Here is a 23,281-nt window from a genome sequence, read left to right on the forward strand (position 1 = left end):
ATGGTGTTTGGTTATTTTGTTTGTGTTTTGACTGTGTTGTGTGTTTGCTTTTCACATCACGTATTTTGATTAGATATTTGGTGTTATTTAGTAGTCGACAATTTTGGCAACATAGTCCTGCTGATAAATTTTCCAGCATTCCTCGAAAGTTCTTCTTATAAATAACTTCCAGTTCAAATGCCAATAAAAACAGTATTAGCTTGTTAATAACATTGATTGTACTTTCTAATGTAAAACATGATGCATAATCTTCATTCCCCATAAAATGGTGCTAGCTAAGGTGAAACATTGTCAGAACAGGTGAAACTGATCAGTCAGAGAATTCAAGCTTGCCAATGTCTGCCCCTGCTTGCCTTGTAACACTTGAGAAGCGCCACAGAACAATTTAGATGTGGACATATTTCAGTTGAGGCTACATTGTACCTTACATCAATGATACGCTAAAAGTTGCATATAATTAACATTCTTCTACTATCTGGCAGTCATTCAGACTGGGTATTTGTTTGTGTGTTTCACATCTTAGCATAGTACTTTAGGGAACATGTGTTTTCTGCAATTATAGTCTTAGTCAGTTTAGTTTTACTACATCGCCTCGTTTATGCCTGTCTCTTAATGTCAACTGCTTGTTTAGCATGTTATTTTTTAGCCCCATGAGGTTAGCTTTGGGGCTCTTAATTTGAGAATTCAATCTTTTTAGGTACCAGTTTGCGGAAGTATTTTAGATATGGAACTACTGCTGGTTGCACTCTTTAAGTAATTTGTTTGGGTAAATGCATTTGAACACGATGAAAAATAAATTCATATCATTCGGATACTTTTGAGTACAGCCAAGATGGCTCCCTGGTTCTATGTTGTGATTGTCTGTTTCATTTCAATGTCCACTAAAATACTAGTCTCTGATTGGAGCAGAGGCAAAGAAGGGGGAGAGGGAGGGAGAGCCGGTTGAGTGGTTACAAAGCACAACTGGTTTAATTCTGCCATCTTCGATATTTTGAATCTTCCTTTCGAATGTCTTCTGAAATTTATTTGATTCTTTTTAATTTCCCACCATCTTGCATTCTCAATTTCTCATCGGCGCCATGCATTATTAAAAGTCTTGCCATCTGCCTTCTTACATTTTTTAAATTTCCCACCATCACCAGTCTGGATTTTTAAATGTCTCACAATCTCATTTCGGATTTTTAAATTTTCCCACCACTACCATTTTGATAACATAATGAGTTCGATGTAATAATTAAAACGTTTAGATTAGGTGTGTTAAAGGAAGGTATCTTGGTTTGTGGCATAATAGGTAAGGAGCCATGGGTTGTTGCGTGATAGAAAAGGGGGAGTGGTTCATGATGTCATTATGATGTCGTCATACATGAAAGGGCATGGCTTGCGACATCTCAAATGTAAACAAATGAATCTTTTGACTTATGGACAAAGTGGTAAAGGGTCGCCATTGATATATAACTGGCTACAACCTTGTCTCACTCCCCTCTCAACAACCGAATCCTTTTCATGTCCTTCAACTTTTATAACTATAGCCCTTTATTTTATACAACCTATAGATAACCTAACGTGAATTTAAAGGCACTAGGTGACAATGCTAGTGGCTGGTGGGTGTGTCTCACCACTCGCTGAGGAGGTTGCGCAGCTGGCCTTTGTGCACCTTGTTTGTGGGACAGATGGTGACAGCAGGAAATGGGAAGTTCCACACGGGGTAGTGCGACGTCTCGATGTCGATTAGCGTGGGTCGCGAGTTGTGCTGCTGCAGTGCCAGCCACACCAGGCTCACAGATGTCACCAGCGCTGCCGCCACTGCCGTCGCCCACAGCAATCTGCTCAGAAATATAGATTCAAGGAGGTAGGGGTTATAGAAACAGAGTATTTATATTTTTACATATTTCAAATATTTTTACTTTATTTTGTATATAAATATTTCGTATATTTATTTCCAAAGTTCTGCAGGTATAGAAAGCACCTATACATAGATATACCTCCAGAAAAGTCATCATGCCATCACACTACATACCAACATGTGGCATTTAGAGCCATGCTACACGGAGAACATTCACTTAATTGCCTTTAAGACATAATTGGACATAATTTAAAGTATTGTCATAAACAATGACTATACAGCTAAAACAATAGATAATTTAGACGCACAAATACACAAAAATAAGATGAGACATTACCAAATCAAGAAAGAAGAGAAAGTGTTTGCTTGCATCCGGTACCTACGCCCCATTTTACAAAAACCTGCTAACCTATTTAAAAAACCAATTTAACTCTATTAACAATAATTCAGAACACTTACTAGTCTAGAACATAAAAACAGATTTCCAAAAATTAGCTGTTGGAAGTCGTGATGGCTTGTCGCAAGTTCTAAGTGCTCTGACATCAGAACGAACAGTGTGGAATGCTACGTGATGTTTTGGATTCATTTCAGTGCTTTTCCGTTATTTCTGGATAGTGACTGTATAATATTGCTGACAAAAATATTGTGCTAGTTTGGTTTTAATTTTTTTCGTATCTCCTGCAGTCTAAAACTTAAGTTCAGTGAATATCTGTGTGGCATTTAGATTGTCCGTCTCTAAATCATCCTACCACTGCAGTCTTGGTCTCCCCTCTGAGCTAACTACCCTCTGGCTTTGCAGTTAGCATCTTGTTTGGTACTCGCTTCTCCTGCACTTCCATTCCCCGCACATGTCCCAACCACTGTGACCTTCGTGCCTTTACGTCTACGGTTCTGCACTGGCCCTATTTCTCCAAGCACCGTTATCTCATACTGTCCCATATACTGAGGTGACAAAAGTCATCGGGTAGCAATATGCACATATACAGATGACGGTAGTATTGCCTACACAGGGTATAAAAGGGCAGTGCATTGCTGGAGGTACCATTTTTATTCACGTGATTCACATGAAAAGATTTCAGATGTGATTATAACTGCACGGCTGGAATTAACAGACCTTGAACGCGGAATGGTAGTTGGAGCTAGATGCACGGTACATCAGATTTCGGAAATCGTTAGGGAATCCAATATTCCGAGATCCACAGTGTCAAGAGTGTGCCGAGAATAACACATTTCATGCATTACTTCTAACCATGGACAACAAAGTGGCCGACGGCCTTCACTTAACGACCGAGAGCAGCGGCGTTTGCGTAGAGTTGTTAGTGCTAACAGGCAAGCAACATTTAGTGAAATAACCACGATGTGGTACATACGACGAATGTATCCGTTAGTGCAGTACGGTGAACTCAGCCACTATGTTCTGCCGACGTCACACTATATCCACCAATCAGTGGTATTTTTTACCTGCTAGCACAGTTTCCTCTAGATGTGGAAGAGAATTGAGAAGAAGAAGTAGCTTTGTTCCTTGGTGACAGCCTGCCAGCTATCTGCATAGATAGCTTTTTAAAGTCCTTATTTCCGTGTATTTTAGGATGACAAACAGATGTCTATCTCGCGGAATGTTTCTCTGATACAAGCCTGATTGCCGCACCCTGCCTCACCGCATTCTTCACTGAACAACTAAAGCTTTCTGGGCACCTTTCTGTGACAGGATAAAAACCATAAAAAAATACCTCTCTCCAGCTGGACCTCGCCGTTTTAGAGTTCCATACCTCAATCGGTAGAAGCGGAACTCTTATGGGATCACTTTGTTGTCTGTCTGTACGACTGTTAGGACCCTCTTTTCTCAAGGACGGGTGGAGGTATCAAGCTGAAATTTATGTCACATACTACGGTCTATGGTCTCTTGGCGGCGTAAAAAATTTAAACTTATAACTCAATGAAACCAAAACATACGGCCATTTACGTCACATATTTCGACACTCGCCAGTTCACGCATCAAAGCCTATAGGGTACTTCCCAGTGACGTAGAAACATGAAATTTAGCAAGAAGCAAGGTTTCACACTAAACGTAACTGAAAAAATCCAGAAATTGTAAATTTATAATTAACTTTTGTTCTATTTGTTGTCTGTCACATATTTTGGTACTCGCAAACTTGCTCATCAAAACCTACAGCCGTACTGCTGGAACTGCATACATGTTGGGCCTGGTGGTCTAGCGGCACAGCACGTACCACCAAACCGCAAGGTCACAGGATCGAGTCTTGGTTGGGCCATGGATATTTTAGTCTTCGTTTTAACCTAGCCTTCACCTCTCAACAATGTCAGGATTCAGTATTGCATCGCGTCAGCAATCGTAAGTATCGAAATAATTATGAAAAATCCGCCTCGATTGCACAAAATACCTGGTGTTTACCTAGGTTTCAGCGTGTTCTGAAGAAGGCGTGGTTACCCACGTTGAAACCTAGGTAAACACCAGATAGTTTGGGCAATCGAGGCGGATTTTTCATAAGTATTTTAATGTCAGGATTCTCTAGAAAAAACATGTGGTCCGGATCCCACACCACGGTAAACTGTGGGTCCCCTTTCCGCCTTTGGGTAATTGAGGTAGGTTAGGGATATGCATGTCGCTGAAGTGGTGTCCAAAAGAACGACTTGCACCAGGTCATTGAGATACAAAAATTATTATTATTACCTATATACATAATTAAGTTTGTACAGAACAGTCAGTGTGCAATCCTACTCGTTCTTCTACGGTATTTCAATATGTCTGCGGCTTGGCTCACATTATTCCAGAGCCACCAGCGCTGCCACGCGGGTGGAACTGAGCCTGCGTCCAGTCCTATTTCACGCGGGCAATGTGTATGACCCCAGACGCTTCTGCCTGTGTCTGCCACCTGCCAGTTCACAGAACACCTCGTCCCTTATCTGCAGGGGTTCTGTTTCGATTGCGTTTATCTCTGAATGTTCGACCCCGTGCACTGGAGCACGCCACAGCTTTTAAGTTCATCCGAAAAAATCATCATAACAGTATGCACTAGGTTAATTGAGGGTCTAAAAGTACGAGCGGTAAAAGTGACATTTCACAATAAAATGACCTAAATGCCACGTTTTAAAGCTAAATTGTGGATTTCTTCAGAGTAAAAAAAGTACAAGCGATTTTCTGTATAGTGTTACACTCAGTGATGATAAAGTTCAGGCTCTGAGCCGATGCCTGGACTGCATGTAGAATACAACTAGTATAAGTGAATTGGCGGACGGAATGAGAATTATTGCTATCTTTAACGAAGGTTCAGATACCGTATGTATTTTTTTTTATAAGTATAGCAGTAGCCTAACGTCGACAGAAGCGACTATGGTCCATTGGTAAAGAGTCGAGTGAAGGGTGTGAATCCGAGCCTCAGACGGTTCTGCTGCCGCGTAGGCTGCAGATTCCTCGACGAGAGCCATAGGGTGGCGGGTTTCCGGGTTCCGCTAAGTAGGTCAGGGGTTCACTACACACAAGAAGCGACTACACGGGTAGCGGGTTCTGTGCGGAGAGGACTGGGCGGTTATTAGGTTACAGGGGTGGAGCGTTTATTGCTGTCAGATGTAATTTACCTTGTAGTGAAACTGAATTAGATACTTCCTGTGAGTTTAAATGGGTAGAGGTCATACTTGTCAACCGGAATAAATGAATAACTGGTTCCTTTTACCGATACCCAGACTCAGATGATACAATTGCTGAACAGTTTAAAGAAAACTTGAGTCTCATTTCAAATAGGCACCCCACTCTGAGTTATAGTTGGTGGTGACTTCAATGTACCCTCGATGTGTTGGCGAAAATACATGTTTAAAGTCGGTAGTAGGCATAAAAGATCGTCCGAAATCATACTGAATGCTTTCTCAAATGGTTCAAATGGCTCTAAGCACTATGGGACTTAACACCTGAGGTCATCAGTCTCCTAGACTTAGAACTACTTAAACCTAACTGTCCTAAGGACATCACACACATCCATACCCAAGGTAGGATTCAAACCTCCGACCGTAGCAGCAGCGCAGTTCCGGACTGAAGGGCCTAGAACCGCTCGGCCACAGTTATGCTTTCTCAGAATATTATTTTGAACAATTAGTTCAGGAGTCCACTCGAAGTGTAAATGGTTGTGAAAACAGAAAACATACTTGACTTCTTAACAACAAATAGCCCTGAGCAAATAGGGAACATCATGACAGATACAGGGATTGGAAACCACAAGATTCTTGTAGCTAAACTGATTACCGTAACATCCAAACCCATCACAAATAAACGCAAAATACGTATATTTAAAAAGCAGATAGATCTTCCCTTGACACCTTCTTAACAGGCAATCTGCTCTCCTTCCAATCTGACTATGTAAGCGCAGACCAGATTAGGTTTAAATTCCAAGAAATAATATCGATGGCAGTTGAATGATATGTACCACATATTAATAACAGATGGTACTGACCTCCCATGATACACTAAAAAAGTCAGAACACTGTTGCCGAAGCAACGAAAAAAGCATGCCTAATTTAAAAGAACAGAAAATCCCTAAGATTGGTGAAGTCGTACAGAAGCTATAAATTTAACATTAACTTCAATGCGTGATGCTTTTAACAGTTTCCACAACGAAACTCTCTCTTGAAATCTTGCAGGAAACTGAAAGAGATTCTGGTCGTATGTAAAGTACACCAGCAGCGAGACGGAATCGATACCTTCAGTCTGCGATAACAATGGTGACATTACTCATGACTAGAGACCAGATTATATGCACCATAAAAACCTTAAAATATGTATGCAAATACGCATCAAAAATGCTTAAAAATATATCAAAAGTGTCGAAACATGCAAGATCAAATAATAAAAAGACATGGTAGTTACTGTGTACTGTGTACATTATATCTCAAAGTCGAACCTGTGTATATCAGTTACGAGGAAGAGCGTCGGCCAAGCGAAAAATCGGTACATTTGGAACGGTGATATCATTTTCTGAATACTTTCTAGTAGAGGTTAGGAAGGGGGCCTTTCTGGGGATTAGTAAGTGACCAACATTCTTCAGCATGCGCCATATTTTGGAAGTGTGGGGATCGAAAAGTACAAGGACCATCCAAAAGAAGACGGAGGCCACATGTGAGTACTGTGAAACTATATGTATATCATAATGCAGTGGATTCTTCCATACAATCTCAACATCAGCAGTATATACTCTGTTCACAACCTATCAAACATGAGGCTGAAGAACCTTTACAGAGATCAGGAAAAGTTTCAAGGGCCACTTCCAAAAAAAACTAATGAAACGTCGATGTCTACTACGTCTGTGATCTCACCTGATGAGCAATCTAGTAACTCGAACGCCACATAATTAGTTTTATCAGACAGTCCTGCAGCAATTTTTGACAGACGCAGACGAAGTCGTCGCTAGAATATTTAAGCTTCAGAGGTCTCGTTGTCTATCTTAGAGACACAATACTGGAGGAAAGATTTTCATTTAATTCGTCCCAGTTACGAGCCACCTAACCAGGATGCTATGGGTACCACGTTGTTCAACGCTAAATATCAATATGTTAACGTTCAAATGCTCACACTTTAATTTCTGATGGATGGACAGATGTCTGATGACATCAAGATGAGGTACATTTAGAAAGATATACTAATATGAAATTCAGTATACTCCAAAGTAAATTTGTGTCAACAAACAAGGATATTTATAAAGAGGCCACAATAAGTCAAGATCCAACGTTACTTTTAGTGTAAAAAAATGACTATAATACTTTTAAAGAAAGTCATTAAAATCTCCAGAAATATGCAAGTCCTGACAAATGAATCATGCAGATAAGAAGATTAAAACTATATGGGATAATGTGAAATGGGAAACAAGACAACCAGATAGTGCACAAGCTACTGCAGTATTTAAATTAAATTATGATGATGTGACTGATTATTCACGAATTGCCAGTATGTGTAACAAGCACTAAATGTAGCAACAAAAATAGGATTAAATGTTTCAGATGAAGCAGCAAGAGAATGTAATAAAAATGTCATTCCACAAAACATTAAGCACCTACAACTAACATGAACATCTTTCACTGAAGTTAACAGAGTTACAAAATTTCTAAAATGGAAAACCTCATATGGCGTTGATGGAATTTCAGACAGAATTCTGAAGAGTTGTTCTAACTTAATAAGAAATGTTCTTAGTAATATATGTGTAGCACAGTTGCCCCAGAGAATTTTTCCATATAGATTAAAATATGCAGTTGTTCAATCTCTTTACATGAAAGGTGTGAAGAAAGCCTTAAAAATTATCATTCAGTTTCTGAACTGAGTTTGTTTTTCCAAAATATTCGAAAAGTAACATACTCAAGGGAAGTCTCACCTTTAAGTAGAAACAACTTACTTAGTATATCACAGTTTGAATTCCAGTAGGGTTGCTGGACTGAGAATGCGATTTACACAACCACTCACGAAATGTTAAAAGTCTTAAATAACAAAATATTATCAGCTGTTATTTTATTGGATCTTTTCAAGGTGTTTGATTGTGAAGGTAATGTCACTGTCTTAGAAAAGCTTAAATTTTATGGAACTGGTGGCTTTACACACAGCTGGTCTCAGTCATACTTAACAATCGATGCAAAAAGCTGTGCTGAATGATTCAATCAATGGTGAAAGAAGAGAAAATTTTACTGTCAGGGGAGAAACCACAAAGGGAGTGAGTCCCATAAGATTCATTGTTAGGTCTACCCCTACTCCATATGAACATGAATAACCTCCATTTAATATTCATCAAACAGAATTGCTACATTTTACAGACAATTTAGTGTTATAACATAGCCCCTTAGAGATATAGCAACAGAAGAGATTGTTAATGATGTTTTTCATAGAATTATAGTGTGGTTCTCTGAAAATGGATTGTTCCTTAATTTTTAGAAAATATACTATATTCATTTCTGTACAACAAAGTGATACACGCCAATAATTGATGTAGCACACAAACAGAAGTCAGAAAACAGTGTAGAATGCTCTAAATTTTTGGGTGTACATACTGATGAAAACTTGAACTGGAAAAAGCGTATTATAGAGCTGCGCAAAAAACTAAGTTAAGATAATTGGGCTCTTCATTGTATTGTTAATTTTGGAAATGAACGACTCAAACTCCTGCGTATTTTGCATGTTATCACTCAGTAATGCCTTTTGGAATAACGTTTTGCTGCAGCTCATCACTTATAAGTGAAGTGTTGATTGAACAAAAACGAGCAGTAAGAACAATATGTGATGTAAATCTGAGGTCGTTATGTAGGTAAGTCTTCAAGGATTAGGCATTTTAAATGCACTATCACAATATATATACACCTAAGGGAATTCACCATACGTAAACCATCGCCATTCGAGAAGAACAGTGACGTCCATACCTACTACATCAGAGGAAAAATAGCCTTCATCACTTATTATTTAAGTTGGCAGTGGCTAAGAAAGCAGTTAAGTATGCTGCAACAAAAAGTTTTGATCACTTGATCAATACCATACAATGTCTGAAAGATGGCAGAGTATGTCTCAAATCAGACCTAAAATCATTGCTCCCTGACAACTCCTTCTATTCCATGAACGATTTTTTTATAAAAAAATGGTAGCCTGTAAAAAATTATGTATGGCACATATAACTAACAACAACAGCGAAGGATATAAATTATCATGTCCCAATTGTTCAGCCCACTATGTAGGGAAAATGGGGCAGGTTCAAATCTCACTTGCAAGAACACATGAATGCTTTCAGACTTAATCAATCATTGTAAAATATATGCTGGAAACTAAACACATTAACAAAAGGGAAGAAAACAGCTTGGTAGTACTACCAACAAAGCCAATAAGCCAATGGTAAGACCCTAGATCTGTTACAGAAACTAGAAATACACTCCCACATAATCACAAAGCTGCTAGCCACAGTTATTTTAATAAATTCAAAGACTTGTCTTAAATTTAATGTCTTATCTATGTCAATTTATTGTAACACTCTGATATCTGACACTACATAATAAACGTCATCGGTGCTCATCTCACAGTAAAAAATTAACAGTATCTATGAAGTGTTCTGGGTTGTACAAACGTACGAACGTCTTGAATGATATAATGTGGAATTACAGAACGGATAAATCAACGTTTTCTGACATCAAAGCATTTTCCTGAACCTTTTGGTATGTTTTTGACTGTTGCTCATCATATTTTCTGATATCTCATTTTGAAAATTAATATACAACCTCGCAACAGCAACATACATTTCAAATCACTTTGCTCAAGAACAAAAGCAAATATTGTATTAACTCGATTTGCACCTGATGATAGGGACCGTGACATATCATGTGAATTATTGAAACACGAAAATTTGTAACTAAAGGCGTTATTATTCATATTTTCCGTGTATTACACACAGTTATCTCGACAAATGTAAAATTTCTCAGCAAAGTTTTGGAGAATAAAGTGGCATGCAATCTAAGAGCCTCGAAAATGACGAGAAACTCTAGACCGTAAACGTTTCTTGCATTGTGAAATTTTAGCTTCTGTAGTTCTAAAGATATCGAAATGTTGTCGTGTAATTGGGTGCTCCACATTTATCTGAGACGGCTGATATATTCAGATTTGCTTCAATATTTGATGTGAATTATTATAGACTTTCAAAGAGCTGTAAGAAGCTATCTTTCAGCTTGTCTGACACTCCACCATGTCTTGGAGCACTGGTTTCTGCACAAAGGCCATGTGAGTGACAGCCATCAAAATGCCCCGTGTTGGGATTATCCTATTTCCGGCGATGCTTCTAGTCTTTATCTGGACTCGCTTGTGCCACTCACCAAGCCGGAAGCTGGAACTTGGGCAGTGTGCTGTGAGATCTGGGCCCGCTAGCATCCAACCATACACCAAATTCATCTTACCATGTAGCAATTCTAGGCGGCCGATTATCTCGCCTACATACTCGTATCATTATAACTTGTTCGTCTCAAATTCCGTAGAAATGTTAGAACGCGTGAGGCAATACTGACCCTACAAATTATCTTAGAAGATTGATTAAGGAAAGACAAACCTACGTTTCTAGCAATTGTAGACTTATAGAAAGCTTTTGAGAATATTCATTGGAATACTCTCTTTCAAATTCTGAAGGTGGCAGGGGTAAAATACAGGGAGCCAAAGGATATTTACAATTTGTACAGTAACCAGGTGGCAGTTATAAGAGTCGAGGGGCATGAAAGGGAAGCAGTGGTTGGGAAGGGAGTGAGACAGGGTTGTAGCCTCTCCCCAATGTTATTCAATCTGTATACTGAGCAAGCAGTAAAAGAAACAAAAGAAAAATTTGGGGTAGGAATTAAAATCCATGGAGATGAAATAAAAACTTTGAGGTTTGACAATGACATCATAATTCTGCCGGAGACAGCAAATGGCTTGGAAGAGCGGTTGAATGGAATGGACAGTGTCTTGAAAGGAGGCGATAAGTTGAACATCAACAAAAGCAAATCGAGGATAATGGAATGTAGTCGAATTAAATCAGGTGATGCTGAGGGAATTAGATTAAGAAATGAGACACTTAAAGTAGTGAATGACCTTTGCTATTTGGGAAGCTAAATAACTGCTGCTGGCTGAGAAGATATAAAATATAGACTGGCAATGGCAAGAAAAGCGTTTCTGAAGAAGAGAAATTTGTTAACATCGAGTACAGATTTAAGTGTTAGGAAGTGTGAAAGTATTTGTGTATAGTGTAGTCATGTATGGAAGTGAAACATGGACGATAAATAGTTTGGACAAGAAGAGAACAGAAGTTTTCGAAATGTGGTGCTACAGACGAATGCTGAAGATTAGATGGGTAGATCACTTAACTAATGAGGAGGTACTGAACAGAATTGGGAAGAAGAGGAGTTTGTGGCACAACTTGACTAGGAGAAGGGATCGATTGGTAAGACATGTTCTGGGGCATCAAGGGATCGCCAAGTTAGTATTGGAGGGCATCATGGAGGGTAAAAATCGTAGAGGGAGACCAAGAGATGAATACACTAAGCAGATTCAGAAGTATGTTGGTTGCAGTAGTTACTTCGAGATGAAGAAGCTTGCACAGGATAGAGTAGCAACGAGAACTGCATCAAACTAGTCTCTGGACTGAAGACCACAACAACAACAACAACAACAAAAATGAGCATGAAAACGGATACAAGGGTTAGTGAACACAGGGCTTTCGTAGCGAGACTGAATAATGTACTTTCCATATCCACCAAAAATAAGCGAAAAATATACCCATTCAGAAAAAAAGATAAAAATTCGCTTGTCGCCTTCCTGAGAGACGACCTCCACTCCTAATATTAGTGTAGACGACATATGGCTTGAATTCTAAGAAATACTATCGATAGCAATTAAGAGAGTCATACTAGATAAATTAACTACCGACAGAGATGATCCCGCATGGTAGCAAAGTAGTTTAGAACATTGTTTCAGAAACAACAAAAAAAGCATGCCAAATTTAGACGAACGCAAAACCCCCACAATTGGCGATCTTTTCCAGAAGCTCGAAATTTAGAGCGGACTTCAATGCGGGATGCATATAGGCTAATAGTTTCCACAGTGAAACTTTATCTCGAAACCTGGCAGAAAATCCAAAGAGATTCTGGTCGTATGTAATTTATGCTAGCGGCAAGGCAGAATCAATGCCTTCTCTGCGCCATAGCAATGGAAATACTATCGACGACAGTGCTGCTAAAGCAGAGTTAGTAAACACAACCTTCCAAAATTCCTTCAGGAAAGAAGACGAAGTAAATATTCCACAATTCGAATCAAGAACAGTTGCCAACATGGGTAACTTAGAAGTAGATATCCTCAACTTAAAACTATTAGTAAAAGAAAGTCTTCGGTTCAGATTGTACACCAACTAGGTTCTTTTCGGAATATGCTGATACAGTAGCTCTACACTTAACAATCATATACAGCCGCTTGCTCGACGAAAGATCCGTACCCAAAGACTGGAACTGCACAGGTTTCACCAATATTCAACAAAAATCAATAGGAGTAATCCACTAAATTACAGACTCAGTCATTAATGTCGATATGCAGCGAGTTTTTGGAACATATATTGTGTTCGAACATTATGAATTACCTTGCAGGGAACCGTCTAATGACACATAGTCCACACGAATTTAGAAAACATGGTTCTTGAGAAACACAACTAGCTCTTTACCTTCACAAAATGTGAAGTGCTGTCGACATAGGATTTCAAATCGATTCTGTATTTTTAGACTTCCAGAAGGTTTTGACACCGTACCTGACAAGTGGCTTGTAACAAAATTGCATGCTTATGGAAAATCGTCTCAGATATGCGACCCAGTTCTCGATTCCAGGTCAGAGAGGTCACAGTTCACAGTAATTGATGGAAAGACATCGAGTAAAACATAAATGGCTTATGGAACTTATTTATATAACCAATTTAGGGGAGAATCTGAACAGCCGCAGTAGATTGTTTGCAGATGATGCTGTCGTTTATCATCTAATAAAATCATCAAAAGCTCAAAACCAATTGCAAAACGATTTAGATAACATAGCTGTATGGTTCTAAAATTGGCAGTTGACCCTAAATAACGAAAAGTGTGAAGTCATCGACATGATTGTTAAAAGGAATCTGTTAAACTTCAGTCGCCAGCCGTGGTGGCCTTGCGGTTCTAGGCACGTCAGTCCTGAACGGCGTGACTGCTATGGTCGCAGGTTCGAATCCTGCCTCGGGCATGGGTGTATGTGATGTGCTTAGGTTAGTTAGGTTTAAGTAGTTCTAGGTTCTAGGGGACTGATGACCTCAGATGTTAAGTCCCATAGTGCTCAGAGCCAAACTTCAGTCACACGATAATTAGTCAAATCTAAAGAACGTAAACTCAACCAAATACCTACAAATTACAATTACAAACTATTTAAATTGGAAAGAACATGTAGACAATATTGTGGGAAAGGTGAACCAAAGACTGTGTTTTATTGGCAGAACACTTAGAAGATACAAGAGATCTTCTAAAGAGACTGCCTACATCACACTTGTCCATCATCTCTTTGAGTACTGCTGTGCGGTGTGGGATCCTCACCAGAGAGGATTAAACGAGTATATTGAGGCAATTCAAAGAAGGGCAGCACGTTTTGTATTATCGATGGGGAGAGTGTAACGGCCATGATACATGATATGGGTTGGATAGCATTAAAACAAAGGCGATTTTCGTTGCGACGGGATCTTCTCACGAAATTTTCAACCCCCAACTTTCTCCTCCGAATGTTAAAATACACTATGTGATCAAAAGTATCCGGACAACCGGCTGGAATTGGCTTTCAAGTTCGTGGCGCCCAGCAGCGGTAATGCTGGAATTCTATATGGTGTTGGTCCACACTTAGCCTTGATGACAGCTTCCACTCTCGCAAGCATATGTTCAATCATGTGCTGGAAGATTTCTCGGGGAATGGCAGCCCATTCTTCATAGAGTGCTGCACTGAGGAGAGGCATCGATGTCAGTCGGTGAAGCCTGGCATGAAGTAAGCATCCCAAAACATCACCACAGATGTTCTATGAGATTCAGGTCAGGACTTTGTGTAGGCCAGTCCATTACAGGGATGTTATTGTCCTGTAACCAATGCTGCACAGGCCGTGCATTATGAAAAGGTGCTCAATCGTATTGAGAGATGCAATCGCCATCCGAATTTTACTGTTGCCACTAAACACGCTAGTAGATACATTTTGCCAGTCGGGGACTTTAAGACAACGTCAAAATAAATTATGAATTTTATATATAAAACAGCCGATTTTTAAAATTTTTTAAAAATTCAGTATGTTTAATTAAATCAAGCAATATTATTAATGTTAACTAAATTATGTATTTTTTACAATAACAGAACTAAATACAATAAACAACTTATTTATAACTTCACTGTAGCACAATAATATGTATTAGTTAATAAGAGTAAGTTATTTTTTAAAAAAATCACATTGTGAATGTAAGTAAATTAATTAAAATTTGTTAGTTAACAAAAGTAAATTATATTAAAAACTATATAAAATTGAAGTGTAACAAACACTTACACTTGTATCCAAGCTAAGAAAATAAATGAAATGAATTAGATAACAAATGTAAATTACACTAAAATTTTCAGCTTTTATTTTTCCCATCTTTCTTACAATGTTTCAGAATGTATATTAGCATGAAGTTACCATTTTTATAAATTTTCTAAGCTTTCATTCATTCATATAGAAGCAAATGTTGACATTTAAAAATTTTCATCAAGTAATCTATGTTGTGCATCATACGTAAGATTGTTTTTACTATACATTATTACATAAGCAAGTGTATCATTTGGAATTTTATCATCAAAAGTTGACGAAGTTTCATATTTGTTTTTTGTGTAGTTATAACATTTTTCTACATGTCATATTCATTACATCAGTTGCATAATTACTTATAAAAGCAAATGGATTAATACTGATTTCTGATTTAAATAAAGTAATTCTTTTAGATTCTGGAAATGCATCACATGCTTATAGAAAATTATTTGGTGGATTAATAGTCCACATTTGGTGAGGAAATACTTCACTTTTACTATTTTTTAAATATATAGTCTGTAGTTTAACATGATCAAATAATGATGAATCAACTGACTGATTATTTTTACGACAACGACAACAACAACAACAACAAAATATGGCATAACAAATTCTATAGAATTATAGTAATTTGTGATATCTAGTTCGAAATTATTTTTACCAGATAATCCACCAATTTCTTTTGTTTGGCGTGCATAAAAAGAAATAGGAATTTTAGGATTTTTAAAAATATTTTCAAATTGCTCAACTTCATAATTTGGTTCCCATTCCACAACTGGTACACAAATTTCCATAGATTCTATAATAATTTTTCCTTCTTTAGGAAGTGTGTCTTTTATTTCAACACCAGCATCAATTTAATCAAACCAACATAAAATTGTGTGTCCAGAAGATGAACGATGTGTAAAAACTACAGTTAAGTTCCTTCAAACATAATTTCTTTATAATCTTTAAAAAATCCACCAAAAATGATAATGGATAAAGTACTTCATTTCTTTTACTATTTATTTTCCTGTATTAAGAATACGTCCTTCTAAACTTATTTTGTCAGTAACAGATGAAGTTAAATGTAATAAAACTGTTGATGAAATAAAATGATGTTCACTTCTAGATAATATATCATTTCCTTTTTTTATTGTTTGAAATTCAAACAATTTAGTTACATAATTATCAATTAACTTTTTGTTTGATATTCCATCATAAGTTGGTTAATCTGTACCATCATTCTCAATAATACTAAAATTCAAACATAATTCTGCATGATTTGCATGAAGCCAACCATCACCAATATTTATTTCAATTTCAATGTCTATGTAAGGAGAATTTAAATTATTTATAGTTTTTTCATTAACAGAAAATGAACAAAACTGACAACTTGCAATTTTATTCATGATTTATTAAGGAAAAAGTTTTTATCATATTTTTAAAATAACTGTTACAGCAGCACCATTAAAGTCAATTAAATTATCATTTTAATCAGTTATAGTACCTTCTAAATCCTGAATTGTATTAAAAAGTGGAATATTTACAGGTTAATTTGGTTCATAAAATATTGGTCGACCAAATTCTGCATTATGTTTAAGTGAGGCAATAATATTAGTTTCTTTATGAAAATGATCATTATGTTTTACTTACATTCCATCGGCAAGATCAAAAATTATATTTATTAATTCAAAAGGAATTATTTTAGGAACATCATTAGCTATAGCTTTTTCATTAGCTTGAACAATTTGATTATTAAAACCAAGTAAACTTCCAATAGTATCTGCTATACCAATACACAATTTTACTTCACTTTAAGTAACAATTTTGTCTAAAATTTCATATGCTTTAATATGCATATTCGGTTTTTCCATATGTATAATGTTTTTTAAACTTTTAAATATATATTGACCTACAGTAATTTCTATTGTTTTTCCATCACCATTAAGTTTATTATTTTTTGTTGTAATATTTGGTAGTAAAAAAGTCAAGTAAAAACCAACTATTGAAACATTAGTATAATTATCATGCATTGGAATAGTTAATCAATTTCTAAGCATAGAAGATTTATCACTAAGCTGAAAACACCTAATCATTTACTACTGAAAAGTAATTAATAAATGTAAAAATTATTAATAATAATAAAATTATTAATAAAGAAAAGTTATAAATAAATGAAAAAATTATTTATAAATGAAGAACTCAGATTGGGAAACTAAAGTAAGAATTCCAGAAAATAATTTAAAAAACAGAACTTGGTAACCTTTTACCAAATCCAATAAGATGTGCAATAATTGGAACAAGTGGTAGTGGAAAAACAACATTAATGATGATAATTATATTTCAGCCCCAAGGATGGTTAAATTCGAATAAAATTAGACATTTGTATGATTATTCACGAGTTTAGAACAACCAAAGTATCAAGAATTTATAAGACAATATAAAAAATTGAAGATAAAATTATGAAAATGTTGTTGGTTTTATTGAAAATAAGAAAGAAATTATTCCTTTCGAAGATTGTGAAGATAATTCAGTTGTTGTATTTGATGATTTTATTTTAGGAAATCAAAATATTGTAAGAGAAAATTTTATTAGAGGTAAACACAAAGATATACATTAGTTTTATTCAGCACAATCTCATTCAAAAATACAAAACACTTAGTTAGAGACAATTTAAATTTTTTTGAAATTCTTAGACAAGATGATAAAAATTTAAATCATATTTATGATGTATTTGTTGGTGGAGATTTAAAGTTTAGTAATTTTAAAGAATTGTGTATTAAAATTTGTAATTATGACTTTGGTTTTTAACAATGGATATGTCTAGAAAACTAAATGAAGCTAAGTTTAGAAATTAAATATAACATTTCTTAACAATGTAATCATTAACCATTAACTTTCACGATAAGTTTCACTTAAACATAAACATTAACTTTAACATTAAACATACACATAACCAGAAACATAAACACAATCATAAATATTAACATAATCATAAACAAAACAAAATTAATGTTTTTTCTGCAATAATAAATGTTTGCAAAGTATGATGAATAAGTTTTTAAACAAGTTATACAAAATAGAAGGAAATCTGAAGAATTAAAAGAATAGCTTAAGCTTTGGAAAAAATAACCAAGAGTAGAATATGAAAAATATAAAAAGACCATCAAACTGATGCTATTGAAAAAGTAAAACTAGGTATTGAAGGTTTAGGTGATAATGTTTTGAAAGCAACATAAGAAAACAGAGAAGTTAAAAAACAAATAATTACATATAGTCATCATAGAGAAGATTTGGAAGATTTATCACCAACTAAAAAATTAGCAGATTGGTCTGATGATATTCCTGGAAAATATAATTATAATTAAGTGAAACAGAAATTAATAATATATTTCATAAATATGAAGAAGAACATAAAGGTAAAAATATAAATGAAAATAAATGTAAAAATGTAAACGAAACTAAAAAGATCAATGTTAGTCAAATAATGTTAAAGTATATTAATAACAACCATGATAAAGTATATGGTTTAAAACATCTTGGTATGTTTAAATATGTTGGTAATTTACCTGTATTATTTAATGGTGACAAATTAATAATTGGTGAAAGAACATATAAGGGAAAGATGGATTACGAGACTCTTAACTGAAAAACAAATTAATATAGATAATTCAAATGAAAAGTTTAATGATGAAGCTTTATCAAATTATGCAGATATATTATTAAAATGAGGAGCATTATAATCCGAAAATAATCAAAATAAAATAAGATCAAGTAAAGAAAATAAATAATTTTATTTAATAAAAACAATTGTTAATTATAATTTTCCAAATTTAAGAAGTCAAACTATAGATTTTTCAGATTTCAGTTCTTCTGAAAAACAAATATATCTGAAGATTTATTTAAAAAATATACACACAAATCAATTGAATATGTTTGGTTAAATGATGTTAGACAAGTAATTGATAGATTAGCAGTAATTCATGGTATTAACTGGGAATATAAATTATCGTAATGAAAAATTTAGTATCGCACAAATGTTAACAAATAAATTTAGAGGTTTTATAACTGTTAATCCAAAAGGAATTCCATATGTAATTAGATTTTTAAATAATCTTCCACATACATTTTGGTAAAGTTATAAATACAGAAAAGAATTAGTAAATACTTTAATTAACAATTTACCACTTCACTAGAAGAAAGATTAGCTAAAGGTGATAAAGGTATAAATCCATTAGATGCAGATTGTAAAAAACATGATATTGCTTACAGAGATAATAATAATTTTTAAAAAATACATATAGCTGATAAATAACATCAACTAGCTGCAAATGAAACGATGTATGCAAATTATGCTTCATTTCGTGATAGAGTTGCAACAACAGCTGTTAAAGGAATAATTGACGGGAAACAAATTGGGTATGGGAATTATTGTTAATATTGACGAAGATGGTTGGGGACATATAAAAAATCTTTATAAATTTTGAAACTAAATAAAAAAACATTATAAAATTATTTACTACATAAAAATTCTTATAATCCTTTACATTGTATAAATTTTTAACTATATAAAAACCTTCATAAGATTCTTTATAAATTTTAATCTAAATAAAAACTTTCTAACTTTTAACTGTTAAAAACTTTTTATCAAAATTTTTAACTATATAAATGAATTATTTTACAATTGATTATACTTTGCTACCAAGTGGTAAAATTATAGCAAAATCAAATAAATTAAAGTTAAATAGTAAACAATTAAATAGAATTGAACCATTTTTAACAGATGTTCAAAAAAGGAAAAGAAAAGAAAATTGGTGGAACTTGTCACAATAGCTGTTCCTGTTGTCAAAAAAATTATTGAATATTTAACAAGAAAGAAAGATGGTAAAGAAATAAGACAATATGAAGGTGGATTTTACCACTATTATTAGCTGCATTACCATATGTAGCAACAATTGTTTCATTAGCTAGAGAATCTGCAGCGAATGCATACGCAGTATCAAACAAAACGAAAAATGATAAAGAATTAGAAGAACAAAAAGGACATAAATTAGAAATGGAAATATGATGGTAATAGGAAAAAAAACATAAAAATTAACAAAAGGTAATTGGTAAATATTTTTATGCATTTAGTAATTTTGATATAGAAAAAGGAACTAAACAATTAAAAATTATAAACTATCGTGGGGTATCCATGATTGGTTAATTAGTTAATAAAACATTAAAAATTTAATTGTGATATATCTGATGTATCTGATAATGGTAGTACTCATAGTACTTGTTATTATAAAAATAATGATAAAAATTTGTTTTTGATTCATTTCCTGGTAATATATTAAAACAGTAAAATGTGTAAAACAAAATGAACTATATTACAATACAGAAGGAATAAAAAATTTTGGTGAAATAATATGTGGGGCATTTATGTTAATTTCTTTTAAAATTGCTATGTCAGAATTATAATTTTAATGATATTTTAGATTTAATAAATTGACGCTTGTGGAAATATGAAAAATCTAACAATAAAATATGCACAAGTAGTTAATACACCTACATTCATTAAAAAAAATTTGAAAATAAAGAAAATAATATTGAACAACTTCAATCATCTACAGTTTTAAAGATAACTAAGGCCATTAAACATGTTCAAAAAGATGGTACTAAACTTTAAATTGGTTTTAAAAATAGAAGACATTCCAATGTAAATTATCCAATTGCTGAAAAGATTTAGTTAACAAATAGTACTTACCAAAAGAATATGTTACAAATCCTGAATACACAAGCATTCTAAAACAATTTAATAATTATTTTACGAAAGAAAGAGCAGAAAAAGCTTTTTCAAATTATTTCTCCAAAACAGTCTTAACTCCATACTTAAATATGTTAAGTTATCTTAAAGGTAAAGATTATGATACACAAATAATTGAATTTACTTTTATAACAGGTAGTGAAAAATAATGTACAATTTTGAAAATGTTTTAATAGTTAATAGGATTATTGTTGTTGGTAGAGATTTAAACTTCGATGATTTTGATATAACAGTAAGTGTAGCTGATAAGTTACATTAAATCAACCATAAAAATGGTACAAAAAATGCCACAGAAGTCAAATTTTGTAACAGTAACATGCAAATTGTGTTAACACTGTTCGTGTAGATGTAAATGTAATTTTGTTGGATGAAATAATTTATATTTTAATAAATTTTTATTTATATAAATGAATAATCACAATTCACATCTAGTACTGAAAGATAATCATATTTATTGTTTGAAGTTTAAGAAGTTTAGAGACACACATAATGCACATAGACTACAAAGAATAGAAGACAAAGAATTGCAGGTATTTGTACAATTCGTAAATCTAAAAAAAGTAAATTCGTTAACAAAATATTGTAAATGGTGAACGTTTAAATTATAATATTCGTGACAATGTGATTAATTAACTATATACACCGATTAGAACAGATTATAAAAGAAGAAATGTTGTTTCTTTTAGTATAGATGATTTATGGCAAGCTGATTTAGATGAATTTGATTCTGGTAATTAATAACGAATTTGAAAAGAAGAAGGGTTACAAATATTTATTAACAATACTTGATGTTTTATAAAATTCCGATTTGCTGTTCCTATTAAATATAAAAAAGCTAAAAATAAAGTTGATTCTTTAGAAAAAATTTGTATTGTATGAAAACCATCTACTTTACAAACAGGTAATGGAAAAGAATTCTATAATAAAGATTTTCTAGAATTAATGAAAACATATAACATTAATCATAACTCAACTATTTCAGAATTAAAAGGATCTGTTGATGAATGATTTAGCTGAACACTTAATCTGGAAGAAGCATCTTTGCAAGGAAAATATAAATAGTTAAATTTAGTTAAAAATATAATTGATGATTACAATAAAGCAAAACATTCTGCAATAAAAATGAAACCAATAGAAGGTAATGAAAAATTAAAAAATAAGTAACATTTTCACTAATGGAAATACTACATTTAAAAAAGGAGATAAAGTTAAAATTAGCAAATATAAAAATCATTTTGAAAAAGATTATCCAGCTAATTGGTCAATAGAAAATTTTAAAATTGAAGATGGTATTTATTTTAATACGACTACATGTAAATTGAAATATATAAATGAAATTTTTATGAAAAGAAGTCCAGAAAATCGAATATCCAGATGTATAATATGTTGAAAAAGTTTTTAAAAAGAAAGATAATAGAGTTTATGGAAAATGGTTAGGTTTCAATAGTTCACATAACAATTGGATAAATAATGTTAAAGAAACTTTATAAAGAACTAGTTTAATACTTAGTTTAATAATCAATTAGTTGTAAAACAATTGATTTTTTTAAAGAATTAATTTGACATTTAGCTTAACAATCAATTAGTGTTTTCAATTGGTATCAAGAATTGCCATGAAATTTCGAATTCGAACAGTTTGTTCTTTAATTCATTCATCTATTAATTGAATTATATTATCTTCCATTTTATTTCTATCATTTTTAAATTGAATTATTTCCTGTTTATTTTTAATTCTAACATCTTTAAATTAATTATTCTATTGTTTGATTTATTCAAACTTTGTAGTTTTACTATACAATAATCATTGTTTTTTATTTGATCTATGTAAAATTTTATTTGATCTTTGTAATACGTTTCCCTTTATATAGAAAAATTTATGTATATAGAAAATTTATTAATTTTATATAGAAATAATATTATTCACTTTATATAGAAATAATTTTATTACATTTTTAACAATATATAATGACCATATTGTAATGTATCTATTTTGTATTCCAATACACATCTTATTATCATACCGTTTTGCTTACTTGAATTGTATATATTTCATTATTAATTAAAATTAATTTTCTATATTCTTCTGTATTGTTAAACAAACAATCTTTATAAACATATTTAATTTTTCATTAAATTTAATTTTCTATATTGTTCTGTATTCTTAAGCAAACAAACTTTATAATCATTCATTTTTGCTCATAAACCACAAAATTCTACAATTTCTTTTCTAGTGCATTCATCTTTCATTTTTCTAACAACTATTTTGTTTAATTGAAGAATATTATATATACTATTTGTTGGTAAATCACTTGTATCAAAATAATAAATCACTGATTTTGAAACTTCGTAGAAGTCTTCAGTTTTAATATTATAAATATAGCTTTCTTTATCTTTATATCATTATTCAATACCTTCACTACATTAAGGTTTCATAGCTCTATAGTGAAAAACAAACATTAGTCTTTAGATAAATCTAATATACGTAATCCAAAATAATTAGGTTTATCAAATGTTATTTTAGTTCTATTCATATGACTAGCACCAAGATTATCATTGAAAATT

The 23,281-nt window shown here is 33.2% G+C and overlaps 1 protein-coding gene across 1 annotated transcript in view; it reads right to left on the reverse strand.

Annotated features, from left to right (window-relative positions):
• LOC124556196 (sodium channel protein Nach-like) overlaps positions 1 to 23,281 on the reverse strand; it is a 113,905-nt gene that overhangs the window by 81,091 nt on the left and 9,533 nt on the right. Inside the window, exon 2 of the mRNA XM_047130188.1 lies at positions 1,617 to 1,823. Coding sequence (XP_046986144.1) covers positions 1,617 to 1,823 — 207 coding nt within the window. The remainder of the gene's footprint in view (positions 1 to 1,616; positions 1,824 to 23,281) is intronic.

Source organism: Schistocerca americana, chromosome X (assembly GCF_021461395.2).
Source record: "Schistocerca americana isolate TAMUIC-IGC-003095 chromosome X, iqSchAmer2.1, whole genome shotgun sequence".
NCBI classification, from domain to species: domain Eukaryota; kingdom Metazoa; phylum Arthropoda; class Insecta; order Orthoptera; family Acrididae; genus Schistocerca; species Schistocerca americana.